This window comes from Rattus norvegicus, chromosome 7, assembly GCF_036323735.1.
Source record: "Rattus norvegicus strain BN/NHsdMcwi chromosome 7, GRCr8, whole genome shotgun sequence".
In the NCBI taxonomy this organism is placed as follows: domain Eukaryota; kingdom Metazoa; phylum Chordata; class Mammalia; order Rodentia; family Muridae; genus Rattus; species Rattus norvegicus.
Window position 1 is genome coordinate 116,662,094 of NC_086025.1, and position 13,459 is coordinate 116,675,552.

The following is a 13,459-nucleotide window of genomic DNA, read 5'->3' on the forward strand; positions in this document are numbered from 1 at the left end:
AGAGTGCTCCCCAAAAGTTTGCTCTAGAATAGGCTTATGTAACACTAGCATTTGAGCGGTGGAGACAGGGGCTTCTAGAATTCAAGGCCAGCCTCAGCTACCTGGGTGTGGCTCGTTGGTAGAGCTAGCATGCAGGAGGCCCTGGGTTCCAGTCTTCGAACTGAAAAACAAACGGATGGGAAGAGCCCCTTTTTCTGGGTGACAGTGAAAACTGCAGCCCGTGCAACCATGGAGGGGCGGTAGGGAGGGCCTCAGCAGGCTGTCTTGTCACCATACCCCTGATTGTAGAACAACCTGGAACCTTCCTTGGTCATCTGTGGATCCAGCAACTGCATCATGATGAACCTGGATTCACAGCTGAGTGAGGGAAGCAAGCCGCACCAAGGCTGAGGGAAGGCAGTTTGGATGCCTGTGGTAGACTACTGAGACCTTGGCCCTGCTAGCTCAGACACAGAAAGCCTTCCAGCACCTTCTACTGATGTCCTCAGTGTGTGTGTGTGTGTGTGTGTGTGTGTGTGTATATTTGTCTGTCTCAGTTAGACCATGCCCAGTGCCCAGAACATTCAGTGCCTCCGGTGACTTAAAGGAGGAAGTGGTGTGACATGTCATTCACCAACATGACAGCAGCCCTCCCTCTGTGACAGGCTACCCATGGCAGTCAGACCTTGTGGTGGTTTGAATAAGAATGTCACCTAGAGGCTCATATGTTTGAATGCCTAGTCGTCAAGGAGTGGAACTAGTCGAAGGGATTATAAGGGTTAGGAGGTGTGGCCTTATTGGTGCAGGTGTGGCCTTTTGGAAGGAGTGTGTCGTTGGGGGTGGGCTTTGAGATTTCAAAAGCCCATGCTAGGCCTAAGCTCTCTGCCTGTGGCTCAGGTGATAGCTCTTGGCTACTGCTCCAGCACCTCCTGCACGCTGCTGTGTTTACCGTGATGATTATGGACTAAACCTCTGAAGCTGAAAGCGTGTCCCCAATTAAATGCTCTCTCTTGTAAGAGCTCCCTTGGCCATGGTGTCTCTTCACAGCGATAGAACGGTGACTAAGACAGAGACCCCAACCAGTGGTGCCTCATTCAGGGGTTGCACCCCATTGAAGATTGGATGGGTCCTGATGCTTCAGGTATCCTTGACTTGGGGGTGGGGTGGGGGCACGGTGGTTGATATGGAGCAAATGCAGGGAGGATGATGGCCATTCTAACAGCTGGACCCTGGCTGGGGATGGTGGGGCATGCCTATAATCCCAGAAGGCAGAGGCAGGAGGATTCTGTGAGTTTGAACCCAACCTGGTCTATATGGTGAGTTCCAGGCTAGCCAGGGTTACAAATGAGGCCCTAGGTCAAAATTACAGAATAAAAAGGGTGGTGTTTTATTCTCAAGGGAATGAGGCCTCTCTGGAGGGCTCCCAGAAGAGTTTTTTTTTTTTTTTTTTTTTTTTTTTCATTGATAGGGACTGTGATGGTTTGTATATGCTTGGCCAGGGAGTGGCACTATTAGGAGGTGTGGCCTTGTTGGAGTAGGTGTGGCCTTGTTAGGAGGGTGTGGCCCTGTTAGTGTGGGTGTGGCCTTGTTGGAGTAGGTGTGTCACTGTGAGCATGGGCTTTAAGACCCTCATCCGAGCTCCCTAGAAGCCAGTCTTCTATTTCCCTTTGGAACAAGATGTGGAACTAACTCTCTGCTCTTCCTACACCATGTCTGCCTGGATGCTGCCATGCTCCAACCTTGATGAACTGAACCTCTGAACCTGTAAGCCAGCCCCAGTTAAATCTTGTCTCTTGTAAGAGTTGTCTTGGTCATGGTGTCTGTTCACAGCAGTAAAACCTTCACTAAGACAGGGTCTGAACCTAGTACCCCATGTGTGTTAGGCAGGTTCTCTACGACTGAAGTAGCGCCAGCCCTCTTCTTCTATTTTGAGACCAAGTCCTGCTGAATTGTTTGAACTCATGCAGTCAAGATCTCCGGCATGCCCTCCCCCACAGAGAGGGCAGGGCCTGCAGGCGGCCCCTCCCCACTCACCCACACAGTCCTTCCGATTCCAGTGCAGCCTCCTCCCTGGTGGGCACACACACTCGTAGCTGCCCTTGGTGTTGACGCAGCCCTGATCACAGCTGCCGTTGTTCATGCTGCACTCATCCACGTCTGGAAACACAGGCAGGAGAGTGAGGGCAGGAATGGGTGGGAACCACCGGACAGGCCACACCCAGGACCAGAGACCAGGAAGCTCATGATCCCAGTCCAGACTGGCAGAGGTCCTGGCACCATGGATGTCTCATCCCCTCAGGGAAAGCAGCGGCTCCTTGCCAGCCTTAGTTTACCCACTGGATAATAGGTATCAGGCCTGGAAGAAGTCACCTGAGACTCTTCCTCCTCTGACCAAAAGCCCCCTTTGAGCAAGGGCCAGCTAGCTCTTCCTGCTCCAGGCCACCTGGGCTGCCAGCACACAAATGTCCCATCCCATCAGTCAGGGAAGGGGTGTTTGAGAGTCCCTTGACAGTGGCACCAGTATCTAGTGGCTCCAGTATTGCCTGGCCCTCTCTAGTTCTCAGGCCACAGAGAAAGAAGAGAGGTCACGATGACCCGCACCCCACCCCGCCCATCTTCACCAGCCACATCTGGCCTAATGTCCTTTGGCTCAGCTCAAGCTCCTGTTCACTGTGGTGTTGGCCATGGGATCCAGGGCTCTAAGTAAGAACTCCTCCCTCCCAGGCTCCTGAATCTTCTGTCCAGCTCTGCCCTCCCACCCCCACCCCTTACCCCAGAGGTTAAGGTCTCAGGCCCTGAGACATCTCCCCCGTGGGCTGCCTGGATCTCATGCTCCCTTCCTCCAAAAGCCAGAGTCCGTTGTCACACACATATGACTATCTTGGCTTCCTGCTTCGGTGTGAAGCACTGTAAAGAAGCCCTAGAGCTTTCTCCAGGCTCCTACCGCTCTGTATATCCTGGGCGCGTATCTCCCTGGGGGATATTACCCTGTTTCCTGATGCTCCCGATGCCCTGCTACATCCTTGCCTCTGTGCGTCTGTAAGTGCTGGCCCCCAAACATTCCTCCTTTAGGATTCTTACTGTCTCACCATCCTTCCTGTCTCCAGAATGCACATTTTGGAATTTTCTGTGCATTGGCCACCCACTTCTGGACTGGGCACCCCAGGAAATGAGGTTCTGGGCTTATGCTTCCAAGCTGTCTAAGGCACCCTCATGGTGCTTCCCAGGCCCTGCCTGCCCCCAGCCCCCGTTGTCTACCTCGTGCCTGTTTGTCAGAATCCCAGCCTTGCAAGGTCCCTCCCAGGCCCACCAGAGTCAAGGTCAGGATTGGGGTGTGGGGAGCACTGTTGATGGATGGCCATTGCCAGGCGCGTGCCTCGAGGGGGAGGTGGCCCTGGCAGACGGGCTGCAGACCTCCGCAGTGGGTTGTCCCGTAGAGTATGTAGCCTCGGTGACACAGGCACTGGAAGCTGCCGGGGGAGTTGATGCAGATGTGGTCACAGGTCCGCTCAAAGGAACACTCGTCAATGTCTGTGGTCACAGGGAGACAGGGCGGGGTGTCAGCGTGAGGTGACCGCCTGGATGGTCCCTGGGTCTATTAAGTTTCTTGTTACTTACTTTCCCACACTGTCTCTATTAGCCTTGTTGCTGGGGTAGAATCCTCTCGTGTCTGTTATGGAAGTGGGTGGGGCAAATATCAGGAGTAGAGATTATTATGGGCCTCTGTTAATAACTCATTCCCCTGTGGTTAGGAAAGATGTTTACTTTTGCTTTAGTGTGTGTGTGTGTGTGTGTGTGTGTGTGTGTATACACATGTATGTGAGCACGCACCTCTGTGTATGTACCCATGTATGCCCATGTTTACCTGGGCATACACGTACAGGTCAGAGGTCAACATGAGGTATCTTCCTCATTTATATTCCACCTTAATTACCGGTTTTAAATTTTTTATGTTTTTAATTGTGTGTATACGAGTACCCAAAGGAGACAGAAGAGGGCGTCAGAGCCCCAGGAGCTGGAGTTATAGGCCTCCTGATGTGGTGCTGGGAACTAAACTTCCACAAGAGCACTTCATGCTTGTAGCTACTGAGCCAGCACTCCAGTCTTATTTTTATTTTCGATACAGGCTCTCTTGCTGAATGGGAGGCTCCCTGTTAGCTACACTGACTGGCTAGCCCATCCCAGGGGTCCTCTTGACTCCCCTGGTCTCCATGCTGGGTTTACGGCATGAGCTGCCTGCCATGCTCGGTTTTAACATGGCTGCTGGGAATGCGAAATCCTCGCATTCTCTCAGCAAGCGCTTCCTACTGAGCCATTCTCCCATCCTGTTTCCATTTTACTTCTGAGGCTGGGTCTCATGTAGCTCAGGCTGGCTTTAACTCTTGCCTCTGCCTCCTGAGGACTGGGATCATGGGCCTGAGGTGCCATACCTTGACCAGAAAGGAACTTCGTACACATGTCAGGGCGGGAAATGACTGGGACTTGCCCAGGAAACCCTCAAGAGGAAGCTGAAATTGAATATGAACTCGTGACGTTGACCAAAGTGTGTTCTGGCCACCTGAAGACGTTTCTGCAGATTTTAGGAAAGTGGCATAAATAGAAGGGGTGGCAGGGAATACATCACCTACAGGGTTTTAAAATGCAGCTCTGACAGCACATGGCATCTGACTATGAATTTCCTGGGGCAACCAAAGTTAAAAGGGAGAGTCACGAGTTACCTGATCACCAGCCATCTCGTAATACAGAAATTGGTACCAGGGACTGGGGTATTGCCGTGACAGGCCTGACCGTGCTGTTTGTTGGAGGAATATGGAATATTTTTTGAGACTCTGAACTAGATAAACAGTTGAATGCTTTAAGTGGGACTTAATGGGCCATCCTGGTAGGACCATGGGAGACAGTGCTGAGGGTGATTTGAACTGTGGGGGCCGAGCTCAATAAGCTTCAGAAGATGAGAATAATTAGTAAGTGGCTTAAGAGAACACTCTTGGGATACTTTGGCAAAGAATTGTGGCTGCTTTTTGCCCTTGTCCTAGAAACCTGCCTGCCGCTAAACTGCAGAGTTTTGGATGAATGGTGTTGGCAGAGGGGATTTCAAGACAACCCAGTATGGACTGTGTGATGGATGTGGTTGCTAGTGGTCGCTCTTATGCAGATCTGTAATGGAAAGAAACAAGCCAGACAAAGAGAAATGCACGTGCACAGTATGAGGAGCAAAGGACACCAGAGAAAGTGATATTGGAGCCAAGTCTTGAGCTCCAGGGGATACAAAGTTTAAAGGGAAGCAGATGCTAAATGGAAGGAAGGGAGTGGTGATCCCAGGGCAAGACCCTTCCTAGTTAGGTTTCCAAGTTGTAGAAAGGAAGACCTGAACCGGGCAGGGAACCATCAACACTGAGAGTTGATATGAATGCCATTGAACAGGGGGCCAAGTTCCAGCCCCAACAAGCAGAACTTGGCAGCGTTGGCCACGGTTCTGGCTTTAGAGTGGAGAATACAAGAAAGGGATTGTAGAATTCCTCCCCCTGCATGGGGAGGGTGGTGCGGGGGACTCTGAGGAAAGCTGCTGAGGCCAGGAGTGTGTTAGGGGTGTCCCTGCTTGGAGGCTCAGAGAGGCTGCTGTGAAGAGGTGACCTAGATGTCAATGGAGAGCCAAAAATGTTGGAGATGCAAGAGCATGGGATACCTGCCAAGGAGAGGCGCTAACAGGGAGACGAACCAGCCAGGGAGAGAGAGAGACACACAGAGACACACACAGAGACATGTGTATCAGTCAACAAAGCCAAAGGAAGTTAGAGACCTGACATCAGACATGGAGCTGCAGAGTTTGGCAACTGCCTGCTAGCTTTTGTTTTCGCTTTGGCCCAGTTATCTTCTCACTAGGCTCCCTTTGGCTTCTTTTGGAATGGTCAAGCCTATTCTGCGCCACTGTATGTGGGAGTATGTGACCTGCTTCTTTGCTTTGACTTTATAGGTTACACTTAAGAGTTTGCCTTGGGGGGTTGGGGATTTAGCTCAGTGGTAGAGCGCTTGCCTAGCAAGCGCAAGGCCCTGGGTTCGGTCCCCAGCTCCGGAAAAAAAAAAAAAAAGAAAAAAAAAAGAGTTTGCCTTGAGTCTCAGAGGAGACTGAGTTTTTAAGCAGTCTTGAGTCTGTGAAAGACTGTGGGGACTTTTGAAGTTGGACTAAATGCATTTTTCTTTGTCTTTTTTCTTTCTCTTTCTTTTGCTTGTTGTTATTGTTCATTTTTTTCCCTTTGAGACAGAGTTTCGCTATGTAGCCCTGGCTTTCCTGGAACTCACTCTGTCGACCAAGCTGGACTCAAACTCACAGAGATCCTCCTGCCTCTGCCTCTTCCTGAGTGCTGGGATTAAAGGAGTGAGTCACCACTGCCTGGTGTATTTTTAGTTATGATATGGCTACAAGCCTTTGGGGGCCAGGGAGTAGAATGTGGTGGTTTGAATAAGAATGGCCCCCATAGGCTCATATACTTGAATTCTTAGTCATTAGGGAACAGAAGTGTTGGAGACGATTATAAGGAGTAGGAGGTGTGGACTTGGTAGAGGAAGTGTTTCTCTGGGATGAGCTGAGGTTTCAAAAACCTACACTAGGGCCCGTCTAACTGTCTGTCTATGGATCGGGATGTGGCTCTCAGTTACTGCTCCAGCACCATGTTCCCCACCTTGATGAGGAACTGAGCCTCTGCAAATACGAGCAAACTCCCAATTAAATGCTTTCTCTTACGAGAGTTACCTTGGTCATGGTGCCTCTTCCTAGTAATAGAACAGTGACTCACATATAATAGCTATTTCCCTCAGAGTTTATGCCTAGGATAGACTTGTTTCCTGTGAGCATGGGGTCCATTTCTCCTGAGAAGCTTGCGAAATAGGCACCAACCTGACCCTCCATGGACACAGCAATTAAGAGTTTGTTCTTTGAATACATTGGCTCTAATGGTAGAGATTATATATATACACATATATATACATATATATACATATATACACACACATATATATATACATATATATATACACACACATATATATATTAGGTGTGTGTGTGTGTGTGTGTGTGTGTGTGTATGCTCATAAGACACTAATGCAAGAAAGATGCTGTGCTGTGGGTGCTCACATGAGGGTGTGAGCTCTCCCTGGGGTCTGGGAGGACCTCCTGGGTTGTGGATGGATCTTGCTTGGAATGGAGGAGGCTAAGGCAGGGAGGGAGGCCAGGGGACCGTATGGAGGACAGAAGGCAGTGGCATAGTACTAGGGTCCCTAAGGAGCTAGGACCTGAGGAGTCTTCAGATAGATGAACTGGAAAAAGGTGGAGACACAATGGGGCTGGGTTGGGAGGATGCTAGCAAGGCCCTGGTGCAAAGCCTTGGTGTGCCTACTACCTTGCCTGCTCCCTCAGGGGTAGTTGAGGATTCAGAGTCAAAAGATCTTTGGCCAGTGGCTCTCAACCTTCCTGATGCTGTGATTCTCTAGTACAGCCCCTCAGGTTGTGTGACCCCCTCCCCCACCATAAAATTATTTCATTGCTACTTCATAAGTGTAATTTTGCCATGATATGAACTATAATGTAAATATCAGATGTGCGGGATATCTGATATACGATCCTTGTAAAAGAGTCCTTCGACTCTCACGAGTTGAGAACTGCTCTTGGCCCTCCACAGGTAAACTAACAGTGAGAGAAAGTTAGAGTGTGGAGGAACTCTCAGGGTTGGCCAGCTGCTGGGATCCTGACCAGCCTGCATCCAGAGGAGATGGACCAGGATGCTCATCCAAGAGAACGAGGCTTGGCTTAGGAGAGGCTGTGGTTGGAGCCCTGACCCAGTGAGTCAGAGGTCACATTGGTACGCCTTGATGGCCTCCTCTTACCAGGACCTGGGACTTGGGGGCCTCACTGCTCAGACACTCCCACAGGAAGAGGCTGCCAGTCTAGTAACTAAAGGGTTGCCTACTCTGCAACTATGGGGGCCTCATGGGAACAAAACAGTCAGACCTGTTAGAATAGTTGGGGTTAGAACCGAGACCCTAATGCTTTTCATGTTTTCTCCTGAGGTTGGTCCTCTGGGGCACCTGCCTCCTTTCCAATGGGCCTGTTCAGCCCCACTGAGGTCTTGTGTACCCCAAACGCCCACTCCTAATGGGCCAACTCCTGCTTCTCTTGGGAAAAGACTTGTCCAGCATGTCACCAGTGGTTTTCTCAGTAATCTCCCGGATCACCCTTCCCTTGGGATCCCTGCATCCTGGGGGCCCCTGGGCTTGAGTTATCCAAGCCACTGTAGGGAAGTGGCTGTGATGTGCCACGTCTTCCACCAGACGGCAGTGTTGAGCCTTCAGAGCTGGGCTGCCTGCACAGGGAAGGCATGGATAGGAAGGGAGAGCCAGTGGGCCTTATTTTCCCATATACACGCATTTTAGATTAGGTCTCACTTTGTAGCCCAGGCTAGACTCAGTCTTGCAATTATGCTCCAGCTGGAATTGGGGCAAGCAAGCACCATATTCAGATCTTTTCTCATCTATAAAGGGGACAGGAGACAGGGGTTGGATTGTGTGGCTCTAAGTCACGAAGGGCAGATCAACAAGAGCAGACACCATGTTCTGGAGAATTCTGCATCTTGAGCTACCTACTTTGAGTGCTTTCCTCTCCAGGAGTCTGAAAGAACCTGGAAGAAAGGGACCTTGACCGTGACCAGTGACTACGAGTGGTTCCTGAGGTCTGCTGGGTGCATGCTCACCTTGGCATGTCCGCTCGTCCGTCAGTAGCTTGTGGCCCTTTTGGCAGCCGCATTCAAAGCTGCCCACAGTGTTTCGGCAGAAGTGGTCGCAGCCTCCGTTGTTCATCAAGCACTCGTTGATGTCTGGAGAGATTGGAGAGGAGAGTAGGCTCAGATACCATGGAGGAGATAGCCTGGGGAAGAGGGAGTGCCATCCTGCCTTCTTGGCCTGCTGCTCACTGCCTAGGGCTAGCCTCAGGTCCCCAGTTCAGCACAGATAGAAAGAATCTGTATGAATAGCTAAACCCTGGCTCTCCAAGGTGACTTCCCGTGATTGGTAAGCCTGTACCTTGTTTTAGGGGAATCAAGAGGGACAGTGACCCCCTCCCCAACCCCCATGACCCTTTACCCAAACATTTGGGGAGGCATTCTGGAAGGAGTGAGGCTACAGCAATGGCTGCCACAGGACATGGGCAAACTATGCTCCCACCTTCAATTCTGGACAAGGATAAAAAGGGTCCCCGTAACACAAGACAGACAAACAAACATCCTCAAAAATGAGGATGATAGAAAGTCACATCTCCAAGGTGCTGGGGCTGGGAATATCAGTACAGTCAGGAAGCAGGTGTCACTGCTGCCTGCCTGTTGAGGAGAGGCTGTGGAGGAGGAAGTGAGGGGGTGAGGCTTCCCAGTGAGTGAGGGCTGGGCCCATCCCACTCCCTCTCTTTGCCTGAGTTGCTATTTTTAGCAGGCAGTGAATAGCGACTGTACTCCACACATCACTGACCACACCCCACGCCACTTCCATGCCTCTCACACCACAGCCCTCAGGAGCAAGCCTGGGAGCTGGCCTCAGCTCACATTTTTCCACTGACGGGAGCTTTCTCCTTCAGAGCGTGAGCTCCTGGTTAACACTTCAAGGATGTCTGTCCACCTCTGTGAACCCCTCTGTTCATGTCCTGTTCACCTGAGCCCATGGTTGGACTCTTGCCCCCTCCCACAGGCCTTTGGAGCCTCTATCATCCTTCTGTTCCTGAGCCTATCAGTGAAGCTCAAGCTGGCACAGCTGGCTTACATGAAGGTTGAGAGAAAACTGCCCTTCTCTCTAGCAGAGGATCTGTTGTTGTTGTTGTTGTTGTTGTTGTTGTTGTTTTTGGTGGTGGTGGTGGTGGTGGCGGTGGTGGTGGTGGTGGTGGTGGTGGCGGCGGCGGCCTCACATGAACCTCAGCCTCCATTTCTACTTCTCTCATCGCTTCCCTTTACCCTGTGCCCCTCTTTCCCTCATGGGCAACCTGTACCACCTTCCACAGTATATCTGTCAAGTGTGCTGAGACCTCTGTTTTCCCAGGATAAGACCCCACCCTGGGGTGGGGGGGCAGGTTCCCCAAGCTCTTCCCTCTGCAGCTGTCCACTTCTTTTTGCAGGACTCTGTCCACCCAGTCCTAGAGAGGCCACTCTCTTGTCATGGACCCTGTTCTCAAGGACACAGAGACCCTGAGGCAGGCTTTCAGGGCCAAGGACTTCCTCAGAATGTTCATCAAGAGTTGAAAGAAGGTGTCAACACCAAGGAAAGGATCCCAGGCAGTAGGGGGCGCTGAGGGCACAGAGGTCTTGGACCCAGGTTCATGTAGATAAGGTACCCTAGCGGGGTGAGCCACAAGAACACACAGGTCAACCTCTCTTCCCTTCTGCTGTCCCTCTGGACACAGCCTGGCCCCGTAGGTGGGTTTTCAGGTAGGTACAGAGGCAGGCTGTGCTGGCCTTCGGGTGAGGACCTGCTGGTGAGGACACAGTCTTTCCCACTTTGATGAAAGCCCTGGCAGGTGGCCTGTTTGGCCCAGGGCATGGGGGAGGAGGAGAGGGAACAGGCAGTGGGTGGGGGCTCTCCCAGGCTGTTCTGGGAGATGGTGGGAGGAGGGGCTCTCGTATCAGAAGCAATCTAGGCTCCTACTCAGGAGCCTCCTCCTTGGGGAAGGATCAGTTAGCAAGATTCTCATCTGATAGTAAGCACCACTGTACCAAACAGGGAACCCAGGGCTGGGTGGCCTAGAGCAGAGCTAGGTGAAGTAAACTCCCCAGGCCCTTGGCCCCCTTGCTTCGGCAGATGCTCCATCTTCCCACCCTGCCTCCACCTGCTCTGATGAACCTCGTTGGCCCAGGGTTTTCCACTCTGCGTTTCCCAGCTGTTACCACCCCCCCACACCACCCCCCGCAGCCACCTGTCTTGCCTGATGATGAATCCTGGGTTCTCGGAAAACACTGAACTTTTGAAGTCATCCCTTTGATATTGTCCCCTGGACCTTCGCCAAGATCAGAGTGTACACCTGACTGGTGAGCTAGAACTCCAGGGCAGGTCCTCAGCTGCACTAGAAAGCCCCTGTTGGCTTGTGCTGCCTGGGTCCCTGAGCCCTACTGGGACCTCTTTAGCCCTCTGTCAGGAACATTCCTTAGGTCCGTGTTTGCTGCTTGGTGACTTGGACTTGGAGATGCTATAGTGGCCACGTTAGGTACTTACACACGAGTCCCTTCCCCTTCAATGTTAGTAGCACCCACAGAGAATCTCAACTCTGCTTTCTCCCCTGTCGCGGTCACCTGGCCCAAACAATCCACCTGAAGCCCCGTTGCTCTTTAAGATCCTGCCCAGGGGCCGGGCAGTGCTATGGAATCATCCCAAAATGACAACCTGGACCCATTCCTGCCCTGCCTAACCTTGACTATGGCCTGGCTAGCAGTCGCTGGAAATGCCGTCAACCCCCATTCTGGTGAAGGCCACTGTTTCCCACCTTCCACCTGCAGCTCGTAAGGACTTCGTCACCCATGGGCAAGGCGCCGGCATATCTTTACCTCAGAGACTGACTGAAGCCGACCATCTTTATGCACTCCTCTTCCCAGCCCCTGAACCCAGCAGGAGTCAGAGCATCTCAGTTACATGAGAAGTCATGAAGGAATGAGGGCCCCAAGGAATGACTGGTGTTCATGGAGGAGGTTTGGCCGAAGGGCTGGGCAGGGCCAGTCTGGTTTAAGAGTTCAACCACTTGAAGCAGAGCCATGGGAAACCCAAGAGTCACCGGGGGCTGGGGCCTAAGGCTATATATACTGTCCCCTTCACACCAGTCTCCCTAAAAATGGAGTGCAGATCAGAATAGGGTTTGGGCTACTGGCACAGGGCAGGGCAATGGCTCCTCTCATCTGAGCCCTCTCAGACTATGTATGGGCCAGGCCCTTTCTGGCTAGATAAGTTGGCTTCCAGATGTGAGCAGCTGGTCTCTATTTCTCCATTCCTGACCACCCTGGTCACAGGAATGAAGCTCTGTACAGCCCTCTGGTCCAGGGTCAGCCTATGTCTCAGAGGGTGCAGCAAAGCCTGAATCTACCCTCTTCTAGTCTGGGGTCCCATACGGCTGCTGGCTCTCTGTGACATTGATGGGCTATGGAGAAGGCAGTGGGAAGTTTCGCCCTGTCTTCTCTCTTGCACAGCTGCAGGAAGGGCAGTCTTACCTTCCACCTCAGGCATCTGCACCCTCACCTCCAGATCCCCCAGTTTCTACGCCAAAGTCTTTCTGCCTTTGGTTGAGAACCCCTCACCCATTTGTGCTCGTGACACACAGTGATTCACGCCATGCACCAGCTGTCCCCACCAGCTCTGAAGGGCTTACCACAAAAGGCCAAGGGTTGGGCCACACACCTGGGCCACACACCACACCTCCAGTCCTAGAGCTGAATCAGGCCCAGAATGTTCTGTTGTGGTTCTTGTTGGCTTTTAAGCTACAGACAAATTCTATGGCGTTGGAAATTTCCTGACCAAAATCCAGGTTGCTACAGGTGTGCTGTAGTGCGCCGTGTACCACACATCGCCGCTCCTGTGGATGCCAGCTGCCTTCGTTCACTTGCCCTCCAGTCTGGTTATCCGGCCTCAGCTGTAGGACCAGATGGGCTGCCTGGGGCCAGGTGAGGCTGCACTAACACAGCCCGTGTACTGACCTTTGCATGTCTTTCCATCCGGCTGTAGCGTGAATCCAACTGGGCAGCTGCATCTCACGCCGGTGGCAGTGTCCTTACACGTCCGGTCACAGCCTCCGTTGTTCACCGCACACGTCTCTGGGGAGGGGAGGGGGAAAGACAGAGATGCTCAGTTTCCCCAGGAATTAGCCTGCCATCTTTCCCCATCCTGAAACCCAGGAATCTGGGCTCAAGTTTTATCTGTGGTAGCCTGGCTGTCAGGACACTTCCTGAACCTCGGGCTATCCATCTGTAAAATGGCGGACTCGTACCATTCACATGGAAATGCCTGCAAATGACTTAGTGCCGGGCTAGGGTAAAGGTTATTGCCTACAGTGGGGAGGTACAGTTTTGTTTTTTGTTTTTGTTTTTGTTTTTTTTTTGTTATTTTTCTTTTTTTTTTGGCATTGTTGTTTTGCTTTGTTTTAGGATCAGCGCCAAGAGACTAGCCTAGCGGCTACTTAGAGCTGTTTTAAATCTTTGCCCTGCTTGCATTCAGACACCCAATCCTGCTGGTGACTGCCAGAAGGCATGGGAGCTCTTAAGCCCAGCCTGGTGTGAAATGGCTTCCCAGCCTGGCCATCGGACTGGGTTCCAATGGGCTGCACACCGTCCATCACCCTAGGGAGGCTCTGAGCCACACATCTGTTCTCGCTGAACCATTTGCCAAAGCATCTGGTTTTTGTCTACTTTAAGCCTGTCTAGTGCTCCCCCCCCTTTTCTGCAACATTCAAAGGGGCCAGAGTGGCTGGGGACAA

General features: G+C 52.0%; 1 protein-coding gene across 5 annotated transcripts in view; it reads right to left on the bottom strand.

Moving 5' to 3' along the window:
• Window positions 1–13,459, bottom strand: part of Scube1 (signal peptide, CUB domain and EGF like domain containing 1) — a 121,960-nt gene that overhangs the window by 23,067 nt on the left and 85,434 nt on the right. For all 5 annotated transcript variants that reach the window (XM_039079288.2, XM_039079290.2, XM_006242092.5 and 2 more), the window contains 4 exons: window positions 12,684–12,800; window positions 8,724–8,846; window positions 3,394–3,510; window positions 2,014–2,136 (listed from right to left, as the gene is read on the bottom strand). In XM_039079288.2, the coding sequence (XP_038935216.1) occupies window positions 2,014–2,136; window positions 3,394–3,510; window positions 8,724–8,846; window positions 12,684–12,800 (480 nt within the window). The remainder of the gene's footprint in view (window positions 1–2,013; window positions 2,137–3,393; window positions 3,511–8,723; window positions 8,847–12,683; window positions 12,801–13,459) is intronic.